At 32.0% G+C, this 21,616-nt stretch overlaps 1 protein-coding gene and 1 long non-coding RNA gene across 2 annotated transcripts; both read left to right on the top strand.

The window, feature by feature from the left end:
* Positions 1 to 373: 373 nt before the first annotated feature.
* On the top strand, positions 374 to 8,868 carry Csn1s1 (casein alpha s1). Its single transcript, XM_074041134.1, has 12 exons — positions 374 to 436; positions 2,367 to 2,428; positions 3,410 to 3,439; positions 3,822 to 3,842; positions 5,110 to 5,133; positions 5,222 to 5,263; positions 5,773 to 5,796; positions 6,459 to 6,482; positions 7,494 to 7,526; positions 8,355 to 8,378; positions 8,467 to 8,511; positions 8,806 to 8,868. The coding sequence occupies exons 2-12, from the start codon at positions 2,378 to 2,380 to the stop codon at positions 8,866 to 8,868; spliced, it is 381 nt and encodes a 126-aa protein (XP_073897235.1). The 5' UTR covers positions 374 to 436; positions 2,367 to 2,377.
* A 1,123-nt stretch (positions 8,869 to 9,991) lies between these two features.
* Positions 9,992 to 13,656, top strand: LOC141410762 (uncharacterized). Its single transcript, XR_012435547.1, has 5 exons — positions 9,992 to 10,028; positions 10,377 to 10,421; positions 11,381 to 11,407; positions 12,853 to 13,007; positions 13,601 to 13,656. It is a non-coding gene; the product is annotated as an uncharacterized lncRNA (long non-coding RNA).
* Positions 13,657 to 21,616: the final 7,960 nt, after the last annotated feature.

Here is a 21,616-nt window from a genome sequence, read left to right as displayed (position 1 = left end):
ATTTTGAAGATCCCTTTTTCCCCAGGATTTCCTTTATAAGAATTAAAATTTTCAAAAGTTATAAAAGGAATTTTATTCATATATCTGCCTTTTGAATTGTCCACTCACACATAAAATCATGTTCCTATACTAACCATAAATCTGCAAATTTTGTATTTAATTCTGAATAATGCCACTCTATTTCCTGTATAATCTGTCATCATTGAATGAATTACTCCCTTGTTGAAAATCTTCCTCAGAATTTCCTGGGAAAGGAATTGGACAGCAAATTACTTTCCTGGTAGAATTCTTAGAATTTAAATAAACCTATTCTTTGAACCCAAACCACGAAATTAGCATTTTACTAATCACTAAGTTTAAATAGCTGTGAAGCAAAGACATCATCCACCACCTTGATCACCAATCCAACCTGCTTCTTCCCCGTCCTGGGTTCAAGGTATTGTGTCTATATACAGTAAAATTGCTATGATTTCATATCATTTAATCTCATTCTTTCATTCTTAATTAAGATGCATCTGTGACTTTTCTATATGTTTATAGAGTTGAATATTTTATGGCTTAAAAATGTATTTGCAGATTGATATCATCTCAGAGATTTAGCTTAAAAATACAAACAATTTCAGTTTGTTAATTTCTCAGCTAAAATATTATACGCCTGAAAAAAAGATACATAATTTCAGTAGTGTTAGGATAAGGAAATTCGAATTACTTTTGTCCAATTCTACGGAAAGTTGTCATGCAAAATGATTTTTGATGTTCATATTTATCACACAACAAAGACAATTTTGACAGGGTATTTCACGATCATTTTTGTTCCTTATCACTTGGCTGATATTGTGTATGCCAATGAGAGACAATTGTAGATGACTTCTGTTATAAAGATAATTAAATTTAGATATTTGGAAAGATACAAATGCATATATGGTAAATTAATTTGGAATTTAATAACATGCCTTCTTTCCTAAGGCATTAGATTTTGTTTGTGAACTAAAGCCATATATAGAAAAAATGCCAGTATTTGTTGACTAAGTTGTGAACAAATTACATTTTTAACCAGATTTTTTCCTAATTTCTTTGAAAACCATTTTCTCAGGATATGTAAATTTCAGTATTTCCGGCTTTTTGCAATTTGATGGAAGTTTAGAAATCAGATATAATGAGATATCTGAGTCTTATGATTCTATCCAATTCAATCATCATATAGTCATGTGAATATCCCAAGTAGGCAAAATAAGAAATGATAACTCAATTCTTTAAAAAATTAGTTAATGGAAGTCAAAAGCTTGTTCATTATAAACTACAGCATTTTCACAAAGACTCAAATAGAATGTTCTGAAATATAGTTAAAAGAGAAACACTTTCACATATATTTCAGATAAAAAACAATGCCAATTCTCTGTGTATTTTGGTTTATTGCCCACATTCACAAGTCTGATGACTTAAGTGGAAAAGCTGTTTTTAAATTATATTTAAATATTGATGCTTCTCTATTCTTCTAAGAAAATATAACCACATTAAGGATCAAATGACTAATTTTAGAGTTTTAGTAAATAAAAATGTTGGCAAGAAATTGGTAATTCTGAATAATATAAGAACTAAGAAAGATAACAAGAATGATAAGCATTGGGGTTCAGAATTTAAAATAGTAAGTATATAAAATACTACTTCTCAAATGAGAATATTTTATCATAATTCACTCCTTTGTTCAAAAGTTAAGGATTTTTTCATGAGACAAATTTCATTAGATGACCTAACTCTTTTTTAAAAAATTTTTATTATTGTTGTAGTGGGAGTGTGTTGTGACATTTACCAAAGTTCTTACAATATATCATAGTTGAAATCACCCTTCCATCATTCTCTTTTACCCCCTCCCCCCACTCCTAGAATAGTTTCAACAGGTCTCATTTTTCCATTTTCATACATGACTACATAATATTTCCATCATATTTATCCTCCTTCCCCTTTCCCTACATCTTTTCCCCCCTTCCACTGGTGCCAACTCTCAGACAGGAACTGTTTACCTTTCTGTTCTCTGTTTTTGAAAAAAAAATCGGTTACATAAGATAGCTATATAGGGAGTTTTGTGTATATATGTATTATTATTCAAATTGGTTCATCCCTCTAGTTTTCTCCTTTGTACTTTTGTCCCCTTCTTATGCTAATTTTTTAATTTTGTCATTTTTACATTTTCTCACGAGTATTCATTGTTTGCTCTCCTCCCACACACACACTTTCAGGCAAACCTGTTCTCCCTCTTGTTCTCAGATTTTGTTGAAGAGAAAACATAGAGGTAATAAGAAAAACATACCATTTTTGCTAGTTTGAAATAATGACCTAACTTTTTTCCCCCCTCTTCTCTTACACAGGCCCTGGCAATATGAAACTTCTCATTCTCATCTGCCTTGTGGCTGTTGCTTTTGCCAGGCCTGTAAGTACAGTAGAGACATAGAAGGTCCACATTCTTGTTCAAAATGACCTGACACTTCATTAAACTTGAGGTCCAGAAAATGGTCATCTTAAAGCATTGCATGATCTCCAGCTAACTATTACAGGTTAATGCATAGATATTAGAAATATGGTAACTGTTCACATTTTGATAATCCATCCAAAGCCATAGCTACAAATAAAATATCTGAACTGAAATATAAGCACCCACAATTTTTAAAAAGTCAAAATAAAAAGCAATGAAAGGAAGAAATAAGACACTGCATAACATAAAAAATGACATCACACAATGTGATTAGGCTGTTTCCCCCAGTCCACCAAAGAATGAATATATTTCTAAGCATTCAATATTTCTTTCTAATATATCCTACTTTTGAAACCAAAGTCAAACCCTCATTTAATTTGGCCTGTGTCAGCTTATGTTTGCTCAAGGAATGGAAAATCCTTATTTCAAAGAAGAAAACAGGGTGCTTATTTGTATATACCATCATTTGACTATACTTGTCTTATTTTTTATATATAATGTATTGAAGGAAAAAATAGAATCCAGGCAAAAAACTTTGCCCCCAAATTTTTATAATGGTTTAAAATAATTTTAGGTCTATCATGCACTATAAGTAGCTCAGAAACATAAATGAATTCTCTATCATACTGAATTAATCAAAATTACTTAAAATATTTATTTTTTAAAGGGTTTACATAGTTTCCTTGAGTCTTTGCTATATTCTAAAGAAAAGAAATGAACTATTTGACTTTCATGTTTGTCAATAAAATAATTATGATTTTTATCTTTTTGATTCCAGAGAAACTTAATCTCTGACAAATTTTGTTATTATTATTAAACACCTGTCTTAAGTAGCATTATAAAAATTCATAGAAGTATGTATGTGTTGTTAAACTATTGCTGTTATTTTTGCTTTTCATTCTGTTTCTTTTTTTATGAATCTTTCATTGTTTTTCACAGAAACTTCTTAGATACCCTGCACTTCTTCAGGTATGTGTTTTCTTCTACATTCCGAGAACTCGCTCTAATTCTGTCACTTAAGTGATGATTTGTGGACAACACACAGACTCCACACTTGTTCTTCCTTTCCCTGTGAGACAGATTAACTAAAGAATAGTTTGTTACATTCAAGTATTGACAGGTACAATATTATTCATGCTCACAAAACTTACATAGACACTATTTTCATAAAAATCTTGTCCTTATTCAGGAGAAACAATCAAACAATATGTTAACATGATTTTCATGTGATTTTACATATTGAATCTTGAATTAATTACCTCTTCAACACCCTTCTACAAAGAAGCATTAATCTTCCACTCAGTCTAGTCGAAACTAATGCCATTTTAAAATTTTTCATTGTTCTTCTCAGAATCAAGCAGACAGCAGTGAGGTAAGCTGACTGTATGGGGAGTCAAGGTTCTCTCTTCTCCCCTCCTCGTCTTATCTTTCACTTATCCATCACAAATATTGAATGTTTTCTTCATTCTAATTTTTACTTATCTTCAAATGTACCTAAGTACTCAGATTACTCTCTCAATTCTGTTTTGATGAAATCCCTATTCAGTTTTTTTTTTGGAAAATTTGGATAAGTACCAACTTATTAAATTTTGAGGCTTGGTGAAGAAGGAACCAGTTAACTTGTCTCCTTAGACTTAAAAAATTAGACCATAAAACTAAAACTACTGATTTTTTTCTCTACTTAATAAATCTACTGGTTTATCAAATTTAATTGAACACTTATGCTCAAACAAAAAGCATGCTTTTTTGGTGTGTTTACTTTTTTTCACATGCTAATCAGATACTATAAAATATTTCCATGCATTTATACATTATATGGCATGCATATCATTTTTATAATTCACAATTTAATTTCAATAGTTAATTATTAAAGAAAGAAAATTTCTCAGGCATGTGAACGTAAGTATTATCCACTTATTCCTAAGACACAAACTTTTCTACAAAAATAATTTAATTTTTGTTTATAAAAATGGTTTTTACTGGAGTTGATCATCACTTCCTTTTACTAAGAAGCTGCTTTAAATTTAAATTTTGCTTCTTTCCACCTTCCTTTGCATGACCTATGTAGAACTTCACAATCTCTATACTCACTTTGGTGAAATATTCCTTAAATGTAAATAATATCCCATATATGTTAAATTTTTCTATAATTTTGTGGATTAGAAGAATATCATATTTTAATTTGATTTAATTTAATTTAATATTTATTTAAAATATTTAGTTCATAAAACAATTTTGTCTCAATGGATTTTTTTTTTGTAGCCTACACAAGTAGAATTAAGTCAGGTAAGAATGACTCCACAGCACGTACTGCAGAGTTAAAATAAGGGAACAAGTACTAAGCCCAATAGGCTTTAGAACTGTTGTGCATAAAACAAAATAAAAGGCAAAGACAACAGAGTAGAACAAATTTTTAAATATTCTAAGTGTACACACAGACAGCATGTATAAAGAAAGAATAGCAAAAGAACACTTAGATTTGAAATGGTGTGAGAAGAAATATTAGGGCATTCATGAAAAATAGATTTACTTTTAAATTTACAACAGCACAAGCTGGGGTACCCTTTTTTATAGGTTTTTATTCATTTATCTCCTTCTTCACTAACTCTCATTTATCTCTTCCTTTTTTAATCCATAAGGAATTCATCAATGACCTGAACACAGTAAGAAACATCAATGGAATTTAAAATATTTTAAAACTTTGTATTCCCTAAAAAGTGTACTTTACAAGCTATGCTTTATTGATTCTAGCAGAGAGAACTTCAAAGAGAAAAACAGAGTGAAGAAATCAAGGTACCAACTGTTTTCATAAAATTGTGGGACAAAAATACGCATATATATCCTTATAGCATAGGATGCTTTCATTTGAATTATTTTCTATGTGATTTTTTTTCTGTCCTGAACTTCTCAGTTACACATTAAAATGACTAATGAATTCTGCAAGAATTCTAAGACTACAAATTTTATGGACTTAACCTATGTAGCTATAATGCAAGGTTTCTGTATGATTAAATAAATACACAAAAAATAAATGAAGTTATGGTGCAGCCAAGTGTTTGTACTAATTTAAAATCTAAATGAATGCTTTATCAAGGATATTTTATAAAGCAATACACCTAACTCATGGATGTTTTCATAGTCACATTTGATTATCCTTTCTTTAAACATAATATTTTGACCTGGATTATCTATAAGATTTTCAATAGACAATAATGAGAGACCATACATTACTAAAAATTCATGAAATTTAAAAAGTATCTTCCTAGCTATTTCATGACACCACAATTGTCTTTTCTTCACAGGAAACTAGGGATGAATCAACTGAGGTAAAACTGTTTTAAAATTATTCAACTCAATATGAGAAAAAGAAACAAGCATTTCCTTTAAATACCTTACCCTAAATGAGCAGGAAATCTTTTTGTTCTATGACAAATATCTGTAACTTAAAGAACGGAAAGATACTGTATCATACGCTGGTCAGAACTTATTAGAGAACCAAACCAACACTAGCGTTTTGAACTTAAGTTCTACAGATAACGTCACTTTGCTTTGCACTGCTTTGGTCATAAGAATGGAACCTAGCACACCAAAAGCATCCATTTTGCTGAGTTAGTTATACACCATCGAACCATGCTTTCCTTTGGTGCATTTTATTTGCCATGTGATGTTAATACAGAGTTTTTACTTAATGTCCAGAAACCAGTTTTAAAAAATCTTTACACTGGTTGAAGGAAAATGTTAACTTCTTTATAGAGTTATGCTACAATGTGGAAGAATTCAAATGTTTTTCTATTAAATACTGAAATGCAAAAGAAATATAAATGCTTCAATTAGCTCAGGACAAAGTAGGCAGTCTTTTTGCCCTTATTTCATAGATACTACCTCAAATTTTTATTTTATTTGGAATATAATTTATTTGGTAGTCATTAACTTTGCATCTGACTATTTGTCATGAAAAATAAAATGACTTCTCTGTTCTTTACCTAAGGAACAGGTTGTGGCAGACAGTGAGGTAAGACACCTTTATTCTAATGAATTCCACAATTATCATCATATGCAATATGTACAGTGTGAAGAAAGCGATTTTTTCAAATTGAGGATGATAAATTGAATTTCAGCTTTACAGAGGTGTTATACCCAACAATGTAAAATATTGTGCCAAAGTTAAAATTGGAAGTAACAATTTAAACCATTTAAATGTCAATCAATAAAAACATAGCTTATTTATTAAAATGAAGAGTAAAAATACAGAATGCGCAACAATTTAAAATGAGACTGCCACAGAACCTTCTGTTGCTATCCCAGGCCAAGAACCTGCTCCTTCAGGGTGGTCCTTGTGCAGAACAATCAAGTACAGTAGTTAACCTACAAGCTAGCCTACGATCAAGGGACTACACTATCCACCCGAAAACATGTGGGGGAAGTCTGTCGTCCTATTGTATATAATCAGCTCTTCCTAGAGATGAATAATTTATAGAATGTTAAATTTAATCTCTTAAAATGTATTCTTGGGAACAAAAATTGTAATATATGTGCCTTAAAGTAAAAGTAAATATTTCAAAGGATATATATTTAAAACAAAATATAATCTTAGTTCCATTTTGAGATTGTTATGTTTATGTTTCCAGTTCATTCATATCAAAGAAGCACCAAGGTATATGAGAATAAACATTTAATCTAATGGTCTAGGTAACCCAACTCAATGTCACTCTAGTTTTAAGATTTCATTTTCATCCTAAAATTCTGTATGTTTTGCACCCTACATAATGATATATCTGAATTTGTTTTAACAAAGAAAATACTGTTTTGAGCTTTTTAATTCCCAAGTAAGTTATTAAATTCTCCCCCAGCATTTTTCAAGTAAAATTGACATTCCAAAACAATACATACTATACCCTTAATCTTTTCAGACAATTATGGTGTTCCCAAGGATAAGCAACCTTTATGATAATATCAAACTAAGTTTCCTTCAAATTCTAAAAAAATCCCAGGAGAGTCCTAACACTAGTTTTCTTTCTCTTAGCAGAGAGAATCTAGCAGCAGCTCATCAAGTGAGGTAAATTATTAAGATGTTATTCAGAGTTCAAGTTAATTAGGAGACACTTGAGAAAATTTAAAGTATGGTCCTATCAGGTTTCATTGTACCAGACACTAAGTAAATGACATTATTCTAATTGTAGTAATTATCAACTGAAAAAGTGACACAGCAACTATTTGTCAAAAACAATTTTACAGAATTATTTCTGGGCAGAGAATCCTAACTGGCCTTGTGTGGTAGCCTGTTTTTTGTTTATGTGTGTGAGTGTAGGCGTGTGTGTGTGTGTGTGTGTGTGTTTTCCCTACTTATTTTGTCTTTTACAGATTTTGATAGAGCTCAGTCTTATCATTAAAAATTCCTACAATTGACCATACTTCTAAACCAAGGGTATCAACATTTTATATCCTGTGTAGCAATCAGTCAAATCTAGTTTAATCTGATACTGGAATCCACTACTATTCATTCCTTACTTCTTTTTAATCTAAAAAAAAAAAAGATGTCAGACACAGAGGATGTTGAGTTTCCTGCCTTAAATTTCGGAGATCTTCATCCAAATTACAAAAACTAAATCAAGCGAACCAAGATGAGGGAAGCTTATTAATTTATTAAAAGTGTTACTTCCCACCCTCCTCTAGAATCTGAGTAACATCCTGGTGAAAGCAGTCAGAAGAAGAAAAAAACAACATAATTTGTCACTCAAATTATTAATCTTATCTCATTTATCCAGGAATCCATGGATAACATCAGTTTATTACAGTTCTCAGTGTCTGGATTATTAGTACACTGACCTAAAATGTGAATTAATAAGTCATAGTATTAAAACTGGCATGTTTTTCTTTTTTAAAGGAAGATGTTCCCAATAGCACTGAGGTGAGATACAGTCACTAAATTCAAAATATACTATTGTTGTACATTATAAGTGAAACTATACTTAAACAACCTTTATGTATATTTTTAGCAGAAGATCATTTCAAAGGAAGACATGAGCTACCAACGCTATCTGGTAATTCTGGCATAAAATACATTTTAAGTCTTATTGTCTGATACTCAGATTTATATATGATTGCATTGAGATTTATTTTAAGTTAGAAATAAGTTTTAAAAGTAGTTTTTTCTTATATTTTAAAAAAGTAATAACTAAATTATTCCCATTTATTTGTGATATAAATAGAAATAAAGTAGGGCTAAAAATTCCTAGTTTTTTACCCCAGGAAAAGGACATTGTGGCATTCTTGAAAATGATAAGGTTGAACTGAGCAATGTCTGAGAAACTGAGAATATTTTTCTTTTTAAACAGGAACAGCTGCTTAGACAGATCAAATACAACCAACTCCAAATGGTAATATTTTATTTGCTATAATATAAATTCATATTCTATTGTAAAGCTAAAATGAATAAAAATCAGAATTTGGTCCACTGCTAAATATATTTTAATTTTTCTCAAGAAATTATTTACTCTAACCATGACCATTCTAATAATTGACAAATTATCTAATTTTCTGCATATGCACTGGCAATGTTTATTCTTTTTATTCATGATTAGGTTAAAGTTGTATATCACAGCCATAATTGTTAATCTTTGAGAAATTTACTTCCATTGCATTCTATGTCATATCCTCTTATTAATAATACATTATGTTTGGGAATTTGTCATGAGTTTGACTTCCCCAAATTCAGTGCTTAATGAAAACTCCACAAATGTGCTGACCTGTAGAACATGCTTATCTCTGAGATCACAGACACATCGAACAAACTTTCCATTTGAGGAAACAGTGTAGATTCTAGAGAAGAAATTAAGACTTCTCAGTGTTAGAATTGCTGCTGAAAGATTTCTCACAACTCTCTCATCACTAGTTTTGATCATTTTGAGTATATTTCACTTAGGAGGATTAAAAATCTTTCTTTTGGTTACTAAAAAAGTTTTGACTTAACTAAGATGTTAAGAGAAAAGTAATAGTGTGATATGATTTGATATAGTGCAATATAATAATATTTTCTAATATCAATGGAGAAAGAAGAAATTTAATAATGACTTTCATTTTGACCCAAATTATTACTCTAGTTCCAATTTTCAAGTAGCCTAAATTTAAAATAAAATCTAAATAAATTAAAATACTTCAATTTACTACTAGACTCTTCATTACTACTCTCAGAAATTAATTAAATAATGCATTTTAGTGTCTTAGTTATGCATACCACAGTTAAGCTCCACCTCCACAAGTCTTAGAACCATACTTGTTTCTTCTGGTTTTCATAGTATTTGATAGTTGTGTCTCCTGCACTTATCATTGTCTCTAAATGATGCAAATACATAATAAATGTTGGTAACTCATAACTGAATGAACTCAATACACTAAAAGAAGCATAATTTTTTTCTTCCTTAGCAAGCTGCTCTTGCCCAGGTGAAATTATTTATCAAATATAAAATGTTTTAATATCTCTTTTATGTGCTATATTTTTAATGATGCATGTTTTTTAATACAGAAATATATTCCAAGACAGTTCTACAATCCAAATCTGGTAATATTTTATTTAAAATTTGCCTAAGATAAAATTTAAATAATGATATTAAATAGCTTTGAACAGAAGATATGTAGTCTTATAAAACTGATAGGTACTCATTTTCCCTCAAAGATTAAACTTCATAAATTCTTTGTTTTCCCAAACAGTAGTGAGGTTAGCTTTTAGCTATTTTTCCTAGTTAGAAAAGTGTTTTGATAGTTTTCAGTAAGAATTACTGAAAATTGCTAGCATAGATAGAGTTTACTATAAATTTTATGGATTATCATATAATCCTGGTACTTTGAAAAGTGACTACTCTTATGCCAGAAGATGTCTAAATAATCTAAAGTATTTCCTTTTTAACAGGTGCCATTTCACACTTCAATGAATGAGTACAACCAAGTCCAAATGGTAATAGTTTGTTTAATGTATTATGAAATAATATATTAATGTTTAAATATGTTTACTTTTAAATGATTTCCCACTCTTGAATAGATATTTTTAGCCTCAAGCAGCTTTTATCACTCCCAAATTTCTAAAATAATTTATATTAATTAATCTGAGAGATAATAACTATTTGTCACTATTCCCTGGAATGAGAACTGCTCTGCTGTAGCTCAGCTGGAATAAAATAAAATCACAATTATAATTACATACATGATGAGGTATTCATCTCTATAGTTACAGTAATTTAATTTTTAATGTGTTCCTTAACTTAATAGCCATATCTGTAAATTTCTTTTTTTGGGGGGGCGAGTACTAAGGCTTGAACTCAGAACCTCATGCTTGTTAAGCAGGTGCTCTACCATTTGAGCCACTCTGCCAGTCCTAACCTATAAATTTCTGATTCTCAAATCGAGTTTATATTTAGGAATCTCAAATTTGGTTGAATTATGCCCCCTTAAGCAGGCATATGGAAATTTACTAGTTGTTTCACTTTTCTTTTGAAGAAACCATCTGGTTTCTCATCTGTGAAATGAGTTTGTCAGTAGTATAGAACAGATTCTGATTCCCCCTGTACTGTACATATCATTGATCTCAGGTGTTTCTGGGGCTTTGGATTTCATTTTTAGGGTAATAACTAGTTACTATTAAACATGTATTACCATAACAGTTCTGATTCCTGTGAATAGCTAGGCCAATTCCATGGAGCCCTCTAACCTGCATTCACCATTTAATGAATCTATAAGTTAGTGGATGCTTTAGGTGTCATACAAAAGAATTGTCTCTAGGTAATCAAAAAGCAATGTACAAAATCAGTGGCAGGTCCTAAATCCAACCATAAAAGTTTTCAGTTAAATGGTTTCTTTTCCCTTTAAACTTTTATTCAGTGCCAAAAAATAAGTGATTCTATTTCTTTTTCTTTCCAGAGACAGCCTATGAGGGTGGTAAATGAGGTAAATCAGTATGTATGTAAACATCTGTGTATGTGTTTTAAGACTATCTCAAACACTGTGAACAGTTTTTTTTAAGAGACTAATGTACTAGTTGCACAATTAATTAGTGCTATTCATGTATTTCTTAGCTAGTACTGGGCTCTCTGGTGCTAGTTCTAACATTGTTTTGGAAGACTAGATCTCAATTGACAAAGAATGAGACAATAATTCTTTAGCCATCCCTGAGTGAAGATAGCTTCAGTCCAAACTTAAAAAAAATGGATTTCTGGTATCCAATTTGACCTTTTATTGTAATACCAAGTAGTGAAAACAATTTAGGTTTTCCGTCTCAGCCCTGATGCCTCTTAAGCATATGACTCTGGACACATTGTATATTCTCTTGGATCTTTGGTTTCTCACTTGTGGGAGAATTAATATGCATCTCTCCATTTCTTCTCTACCCCACAAACTTCCATATTCAGATGTTTGCAGTACTTGTTATGTATCTTCACTTTTAAAGATAGTAGTTGTGTTTTGACCTCAGGGCTCTGGGCCACTGAGTGCTCAATTTATGAGTCTTACATGTGGCATGCTAGCTAAAAAAGAAGCACACAAGAAAGCAATGGAGTTTTTTTTTTTCTATATGAATATGATTAGGTGGAAACTGTTCCCCAAGATTCAGAATACTATGATAGTTAATCAATTTTATGATAATGGTTCTTTAATGTATAGCAGATTTTACCCTCAATTCCCTCTGGAATTTTCCACTTTCATTAACCAAAGAAAATGCAAAAAATAAGCAATTATTCACTTTATTTGAGCTTCAAAAAGTGCAGTGCTTCAAGTTTCCATGTTATTCTTTAAAAATACAAGTGTGCTGATATACAAGTGTTTTTCTTATTGAGGATTTTTATGTCAATAATTTAGGTTTCACATTGTTCAATTGTGATTTCACTACATTTAATTTTATTTGATCTAAATTCTTTAAAAAGTAAAGTGAATAATCCAGATGTCATATATATAAGCAATAATATCATTATAAATTACATAAATATACATTTATAATTTTTGCTCCCCAAACTCTAGCTTTTGGAAAGGCATTGTCCTAACAATTGGACAATTATTTTCTTTCTATTTCTGGCATTCCTGCAGGTCAGCTAGCTATATTGATTCTGAGTATGGAGCCTTTCTTTTGACATCAGTATTCACAAGGATGATTAAAGTATAGATATAAATCACTAAAATCATCCTTTCTGGTAAAAATGCCCATGAGTTTATAAACTAGTGAAATATATGCTACTATTGTCTTCTTAGCTTTGATAATTTGATCTGTTTGAATAATTTGGGTTCTTAGAGTTCAGTATTGAATAGTTAATTAAAAGAAGTGGTGAAATGATCTAATTTTTTATAGATTCAAAGTAGAAATTGTTCACACATGATTGATTTTTTATTGTCTTTCCTTCCAGCCTTATCAACAGTACTTCCAACTTAATACTTATCCCTATGATGCTTGGTTCTATCTTCCACAAATGATGCAGTATATTCCTTTCCAACCCATCCTTGACATCTTTAAGCTCACTGCCTCTGAGAATGTTGAAAAACTTAACATGCCACAATGGTGGTAAGTTTATTAAAATTCCTGAAATCTAGTGTTCTACCAAAGGGGGAAAAATAGATTAGAGGGCATACCAGTAGAAAAAAATTGTATAAACATGGTAAATTAATGCCCACCACATACTACTATAATTGTTGAAACAGAAAATTGACAATACTTTCTGACACCTGGAATTCATTGATGCCTCAACAATGCAAGGGACTGTATTGTCCATTCTGTAAGTTAAATTCATTCAAATGAGAGCAGAAGAAAACTTTTCAATAAAAATATGAAATTTTCTGTCATCTAATTCAGTATTACCCTCCTTTAATTTTTACTAATCTTTAAATGCCTTCCTTCTGGTTATGCATATTATAATGGTGGGAATGTTGTGGAAGGGAAAAGAAAACAGATTTGGGCACCCACTAGTCCTAAATTCAACTACTGACCTTTTTGCTTAATTGAAATAATACAATTATGTTTATGAAGGGATCAAATGTAGAAAATTTTGTTAAGTATAGAGACTGAAAAATAGGTGCTGCATACGTAGCAGCCAATTTTTTTTTGTTTAGTAATTGTTTTGTTCATAACAATATAAGATTTTAACAATTTTTTTTCAGAAGAACTAAGTAAGTTCTCAGGAACTCCACAATTAGGGGTCTTGGTAAGTTTGGAAATTACATATCTAACCATTGATCCTACTTCCATTTGATTTTTTTCATAATCATAATGTACTTTTTAAAATTTCTTTTACTCATATGTGCATACAATGTGTTTGGGTCATTTCTCCCCCAGTCCCCCCAGCCCCTTCCCTTCCCCCTCCTTCCTCTCCTCCCCCCACCCCCTAGCTTCCAGGCAGAAACTGTTTTGCCCTTATCTCTAATTTTGTTAAAAGGGAGAGTATAAACAACAATAAGAAGGACCAAGGGTTTTTGCTAGTTGAGATAAGGATAGCTATACAGGGAGATTCCTCGCATTGTTCCCATGTACAAATGTGTTACATTCTAAGTTGATTCTTCTCGAACTAATCTTTTCTCTAGTTCCTGGTCCCCTGCTCCTATTGGTCTCTGTCACTTTAAAGTTTCCGCATTAGTAATCATAACGTACTTAATAGCTACCTTTGAAATCACCTAATTTTAGCTAATGTAATGTATAGTATTGTAAACTCCTATGTATGTATCTGTGGAGTTTACTAAACCAATAGTAATATCCTGCTCTTATGATCCATGAAGAAGTATGTAGCAAGTCACATAAAGAAACTAAGCATTTGTCTGTTGAATAGGCCTACAGATTTGTTTTAATTGCCTTCATCCATTATATTGTGATTTCTAATTACTTGTGTTTGTGTGGATGGGTTGGAATGTTTTCTTTTTCTACTGGTTGAAACTTACCTTTCAATAGACTAAACTAGGGAAAATGAAAATTTCTAACTTTTATAGAAAACTTTTCTGCTAATTTCTTTGCCGTATCTTCAATGATACCACAAAAGAAATTACTAATTAGCAATAAATTGTCATTAAATCTTACAGATGAGGATATATATATGTCAATAATAGAAAAACATAATATTGTGACCTAATCTAATATGAAGAAAAATGACTAGTAAATATATGATTCTGAGAACTTTTCTTCACATGAAAATATTTAATATAACTAACAACATAATTGTATTTGCATTTACAGATATGGATGGAATGCCTGTTCTCTGAATTTCTCCTCTGTCTATTCATCCTGTGGAACCATCCCATTCAAAGGCTTTGACTGCTGTTTTAGAATGTGTTTTTAGGAAAATACCACATTGAGGTCATTTTTCTTGAGTCATCTACAATATATTAGATGCCATACCATTCTTTTCTTAGCCTAACTTTACCTACACAGTTTAACTTCCAGTTTCATCATGCCAATATGGAGGGTACCTAATCAAGATACCCTAATCAGAGGGTGTTAAAGTCTTTACTAAGTTTCTGTGATGGAAATTTTGTTTAAGTCTTTGAATTCCTTCTTCTGTAAGGACCATCATTTCAAGTAATTGTGTGAAGTGACTGAGATTTTCTGTTTCTTCTTTCCAATAAATTACATTTTGAGGCACATTCCATGTTTTCTGTCATTACTCCATTGAGTAGTATTCACATAATCCTGTTGAGTGCATGTGACATTGTGTTTATTTAATTTTTATGACTCTTTCAATCACATTTTAATGAAGATTTTTAAAAATTTTCATTTCTACCTGGTGATGGCAGATCATAAAAGGCATTTGTAGGCTAGGTCCAAGATCTAAAACTTGAAGTCAGTTATTTATAACTATGGAAATACCAGTGTGACGTTGTGGGCACACCAGGAATTTGAACAACCTGGTTTTGCAATCTACTTATGTCCTCTGAAACTATTTGAGTCAAATGTACTTGATTACACATCAGTATACAGCTGAAAAAATCAGATACTAATAAAAGGACAATTTAGGAGGGTAGTAAACTGCAATCCACAGTGAGATGTTCAGTTGTCATCCCAAACCCAAATATGAGCTGTTTCTCAAAATAGTTGCTCTTATCTCTTCAAAGCTCTAAGTTAGGTTTACCTTTCTCCAGATTCCCTACACCAGCCAGCCAGTCATGAACTATTGAGTCACTAAATTGACCAGATCATAACAGACACTGACAAAAAGTCTCTACTACTGTAGATAAGACTATCTGGAGAGCCACTTTGTGCTTAGCATCTTAATTATTTTATAAGTAAATTGCAATATCCAACTATACATTTTTGACCATAAAATAAAAGAAAGTCACTTAATAGTAGCTATCTTGATTATATTTATCTCTATTTACTCAGAATACTGGACCTGCAGAAAATTAACGGAGCCCCTGTGTCTTCATAGAATATATCTCTCAGGTTTTGATGAAATGTAGCTTCCCTGGGCTTCTAGGATATTTGATACATCTTGCTTCATGAATCCTATAGGAGTAAAGTCACCAATCTAATTGATACACGATTAGCTATATGATCAGAAGATTGCCATATTCCCTGCAAACTAAATTATAGTGCAAGATTGGAGTAGACATGTTTTTGAAGTTGTTCATTGAAGAGGAAAATTTTATTGATAGGAAAATCAAATTATTTCTGGTAGTACTTATCTTCTTTGTTTTTACTTATTTTTTAATCAGAATGGAGAAAATACACTTACAAGGTTACTATCTATAAAGTTAATACCAAGAATTTACTTAAAAAATTACCACACTTAAAAATAGGAATCACTTGCAATAGGTGTCACAACCTCATTAAATTTGCAATGATACTTTGTATTCAAGAAACAGAAATAGAATAATATTATAATATGATTCATTATTCTTACATCTTTCACTCTTTAACATTCATGTAATTTCCCTGGATATTCAGTGTGCTTTTAATTTTTTTTAATTAAGCAAGGAGACATGATAATTATTTACACCACCTTACTCTAAACAACAGAGAGCTAATATGGAAACAAATTGGTTTCTACATTCAAGCTATTTACTCCAAACTTACCACGAATGGTTTGACCTCTTGCTGGATTTAAAAGGAGGAAAATTCTGATGGCAATACCATCTATTATTTGAATCCCATTATAAACAATAGATCAGGACCTTCTCTCCACTCCAAGTAATTAGTGGTAAAACACAGCCCTGATTCAAGAATATCTAAGATTCTCTAGGTAAAACTTATAGACAGAAAGCAAGTATCCAGATTAGAAGTATGATATTATGGTAATATCCTTCCTAAAAAACTAGTAAATGCAAAATGATAAAATAAAAAAATTTTGATTTTTCCCTTCACTCAAAAAAAATGTATCTATAACTGATTATTATTTGGAAATCGGGGCTGAGGAGGATCATCACTGTCTCTAGTTGAATCCAGAAATGTGTGTTCACCACTCATATGTGTGTGTGTGTGTGTGTGTGGGTCATCCTCGTATTACTTCCATGTAATGTTTCCTGGGGATATAATGATTAGTCTCAAGCAAAGATAATTGATATCTGGCCTGACCATTTCTCACTCAATAATTATCCTACCAACACTTCAGAAGTTTGCCTATTAAGACCTTAGTTTTATGACTGCTCCTTCTACCTTCCCTGAGGTCACAAATGCAATTGTGATTGCTATGTGTTTCTTACTACAGTTCTAAGTCAACTATGGTTAGTTAGAAAAAACTTTTTGGAAAAAACAGTGTGTTCTTCATGGAAAGGTCAAAGGATAATCATATTTGTTTTGCCTGTAGACATGGAGAGGTGATAGGTCACTAGAATTAAGCATACATATTGAAGATTTTTTAATATTTTCCTTGTTATGATTAAGTAACTATTTGTAAAGCCTCATTTCAGAAATGAGTGAAATTAAATGTTACTAGCAGTGAACTAAAGAATGTGTGTTTTCTCTTTCTACTCCTTCCAATTCATTGTTTCCATTCAGTACAGAAGTAAAGTGTCACCATTAATGGGGACTAACAGGAGAAACTATAAATAGGAGTTGATATGTTAAATCCTCTGACTTTAAAATAAGGTCTTTTTTTTTTTACTATACAATGTACAACCTCCTTCTCCTCAAAAAACTAAAATTCACTGACTGTATCCAACCGCTAAGTTACCAGTTTATGTACTATAGCATACAATAAGGGAGGAACTTTCTAAGTTTCTTGTTGTTGTTGTTCCTACTTGTAATTCACATTGAAGTTGAATCTGATTATGGTGAAACAACAGTAAAGAATGGAAAATAAGATAACCATTAGAGAAGTTAAACAAAAAAATCATGTTATCATGAATAGAGGCAGAGTGGAAAAAATTACAGGAGCAGTTAGGATTTAGGGTTCTGTCATTTTCTTCCATATTCTCCAATATTATTAGACTTAACAACAGGATCCCCCTTTCCTAAATGAGGTCTACCGAGTTTGTGAATTCAATTGTCATTTTAATTGTTATGACTGAATGCTTTTGCCCTTCCTCATAATTCATATGTTGATACCTCAATTCTCAAAATGTTATTTGGAGTTAGGACTTGGGAGATAATTTATTCATGAAAGTGGCTGTGAATGGGATTAGTACCCTTAAAAAAAAGAAACAGATAATTTATTTTTCCACTATGTAAAGATACAAAAAGAAGACAATTATCTGAAAACCAGGACAGACACCACTTTCACCTGACAATGTATCTGCCTTTGCCTGGATTTTGGATTTTCTAGGCTCCAGAACTGTGAGAAATAAATGTTTGTTGTTTAAGCCACTAAGTCTCTGATTTTTTTTATGGCCACTCAAACTGCCTAAAACATTAATTATATAATTTTAAAAGTCAATATCAGATCTTTTCAAAATTATAAACCTTAAACCCAAACAAACAATAAAACAAAGTAGAAATTACATAAGGGAGGTATGGGGATAGGTAGTAAACGCAAAACATGAAAGTGTTTGATGTCCCAACTCCAGAGGAACTAATACAAAAACCTTAAAGCAACAGAGGTCAACACAAGAAGTGGATCAGGAACCAGTGTAAAGATCAGTTAGAGATGAATCAACTTGGGTTGTAACACACTTGTACATGAAAGCTATGCTAGGAATCTCTCTGCATAGCTATGGTTATCTCAACTAGCAAAAACACTTTGTCTTCCTTATTATGCTTATGTCTTCTCTTCAACAAAATTAGAGATAAAACCGGACAGGTTCTGCCTGGAAGCTAGGGGGATGGGAGTGAGATGGAGGAGGTGAGGGGTAGAAGGGAGAAATGGCCCAAACATTGTATGCACATGTGACTAAATGAATAATAATAATAATAAAAACCTATAGCTGTAAGTAATGACAGATCTACTGGTATAGAAATGTGACATACAAAGATTCGATTCTATGCTGTCAGGAATCTCAGTTCGAAGTGACAGAAAATAAGCTTCACCTCAAAATAACAAAAACAAGAAAGGAATTTCTAATTTATGTCACTAAAAATTGCAAGTATGAAGTACACTTGGTTTAGGGAACTTGAAAGTAGACTTTCAACACTTTTATTCATCTTTCACCATCACTTTTCTCTGTACTATATTAATTGAAGGTTCTGCCAGTACCACAGGAGAGATGGCATGTTAGTCATTCATAACTAACCCCAGAACATATTACTGCAGTACAGCTTCTCTGTGTGTTCATTCATCAATAGAAGAATTCTAATTGATCCTTCTCGCATCAAGAGCCATTTCCTTCGCACGAAGGATTCTGGCTTGAACATATGTCCACCTGTTTAGTCAAGGTGAGGTGGGTAATGCCTACAATCCCAGCCATTCAGGAGGTAGAGATATGGAGCATTACAGTTTGAGGTAAAAAGTTCGTGAGATCCTGTCTCAACCAACATCAGGGGTTGATGGCATGCACCTGTCATCCCAGCTACATGGGAAATAAATAGGAAGACAATAGTCCAAGCTGACCCAAACAAAAACATGAGACCTTATCTGAAAGACACTAAAGCAAAAAATGGCTAGAGGCATAGCTCAAGAGGTACAGCATCTGCCTGGCAATTTCAATATATACATATATATTGATATTTCTATATCTCTATATATTGTAATTGTAATTGTATTCCAATTAAGTTTTTCACATTGTTTGAATGCTTATAATTTCATTTAAAATTTTTAATTGGCAATAATTCATATTTATAGTAATTTTATAACTTGATACATGTATATAATGTGCGACGATGAATTCAGGGTCATGAGCACTTTCATTTTTAAATATTTAACATTTTTTTGTGCTAGGAAACTTTGAATTCCATTCTTCTAGTTCTCTATAAAGTACATAATAAATTGTTGTAATCTATAGTTACCCTACTCAGTTGTAAAAGACTAAACCTTAATTCCTCATATGAGGCATAAATTTCTATATTTTATCAGTGGCAAGCATTGTTTTCAATAATTTCAGTAAAACTCTAATTATATTTTATTTTATTGCACTGGGGCACAATGTGACATTTACAAAAGTTCTTACCATATATCATAGCTGAATTCATCCCCTCCATCATTCTCCTATATCCTCCATTCCCCCATTCCTGAATGGTTTCAATGGGTCTCATTTTTCCATGTACATAAATGTATACATGATATTTCCAACAAATTCACCCTACCATACCCTTTCCTTATATCCTCCCCCTTCCCACCAGTACCAATTCCCCAGACATGGCCTTTCCTACCTTCCTGTTCTCCGTGTTTATAAGAAACAAATGACATTTTGTTTGTTTAAGATAGCTATATAGAGTGTTTCATTATGACATTTCCATGTACATGTGCATTATAACTTGAAGTGGTTCATCCCCTCTATTTTTCTCCTTTCTACCTTAATTACCCTTTATGGTGATTTCAATAAGCCAAATCTATGGTGATTTCAAGAGATTTATGAATCATCATGCTTCACTACAAAGGGAAGGATGTTCAGTAGTTATGCTTTATCAGCATGCACAGTTTCTACAGAAGAAAAGGACATAGTCTGGTTAACCTCTTGTCTTCTGGGCTTCTGACCCTAAGCCGACATGATAGAATTCAATAACTAAAGATAAATATTCTGCAACCATATGTATGTGGTTCATTTTGGGCAGTATGTATCAGCTCATCTATGCTCAGTAATCATAATTGGATTTACAGTCTGCATCTTGTCTGAGTGAAATCAGGATTTGGGATGATATAGAATATGGCTATGTGACTACTTCATTATAAGAACACCTCAGAAGTTATTCTGAGCTTCCTGGTACCTTCACTACTGGTGAGGGTGTTGAAGAGGTCTCCTGGAAGGATGGAAAAGTAAGTTCCTTGAACTTTTGATTCTTGTCCCTAAACACTATAATAAGAATTTAAGGAAGAGTCACAAGGTAAGGAATAGAGATTTACTGAGAAGTAAAGCAAAAGGACATGAATGCCTAATCAAAAAGGCACTCATGCATAGAAGGACATGACTGGGCTGGTTCAGCAGAGGTATAAATGTTAGGAAGAATGACACAAGGAATTTCCATTACATATTTGTTAGGATAAGTGGCCCTCATTATTATAGGCACCTGGTCCATCTCAGGCATACCTACTGTCATTGTGTTTTGATGTTGTCAGCTAGGCCCAGAACATTAAGTCTGAGATAATGAATTCTGGCACTTCCAACCTGGATGTCTGCTTTTTGTAACTTCTTAATGACTGCCTTTCAAACGAAGGGAGTGAACCAGGCAGCTTTTAGGAAGGTATCCAATTTGAAGTATAGGAGGGTGTAATTATCATCTGCATCAGGTACAAAGGTGGGGATAGGAGGTCACCACTTATTACTCAGTGAAGGAGCTTGAAAAAAGAAAATGATTCCTGTGTACTTCTAATCAGGTTATTCATTAATATGATCTCAATTCCTAAGTTCCTGGTTTTACTTCTCTTGTCCCATGCCCCTGGTCTATCCTGCCTCAGTGCCAAGGTGTTTTACATACTCACGTTAACAGTGAATGCAGTTAATCCTTTTGTTGTGTGTGTGCTAGGTGTATATTGTGACATTTACAAAAATTCTTACAGTATATCAAATATATCATTCTTGAATTCCCCTCTCCATCATTCTCCTTTATTTACCCTCTCCCTATTCCTGAAATAGTTTCAACAGGTCTCATTTTTCCATTTACAT

The sequence above is a fragment of the Castor canadensis genome, chromosome 9 (assembly GCF_047511655.1).
Source record: "Castor canadensis chromosome 9, mCasCan1.hap1v2, whole genome shotgun sequence".
Lineage (NCBI taxonomy): Eukaryota > Metazoa > Chordata > Mammalia > Rodentia > Castoridae > Castor > Castor canadensis.
This window is presented reverse-complemented; position numbering and strand designations above follow the sequence as displayed.

Bases quoted from the DNA above. Each gene is read 5' to 3' on its own strand.
- Csn1s1 (XM_074041134.1), top strand. From the start codon at position 2,378: ATGAAACTTCTCATTCTCATCTGCCTTGTGGCTGTTGCTTTTGCCAGG. The intron at 5,264-5,772 runs GTACCAACTGTT...TTTTCTTCACAG, and splicing joins AACAGAGTGAAGAAATCAAG to GAAACTAGGGATGAATCAAC. The intron at 5,797-6,458 runs GTAAAACTGTTT...TCTTTACCTAAG, and splicing joins CTAGGGATGAATCAACTGAG to GAACAGGTTGTGGCAGACAG.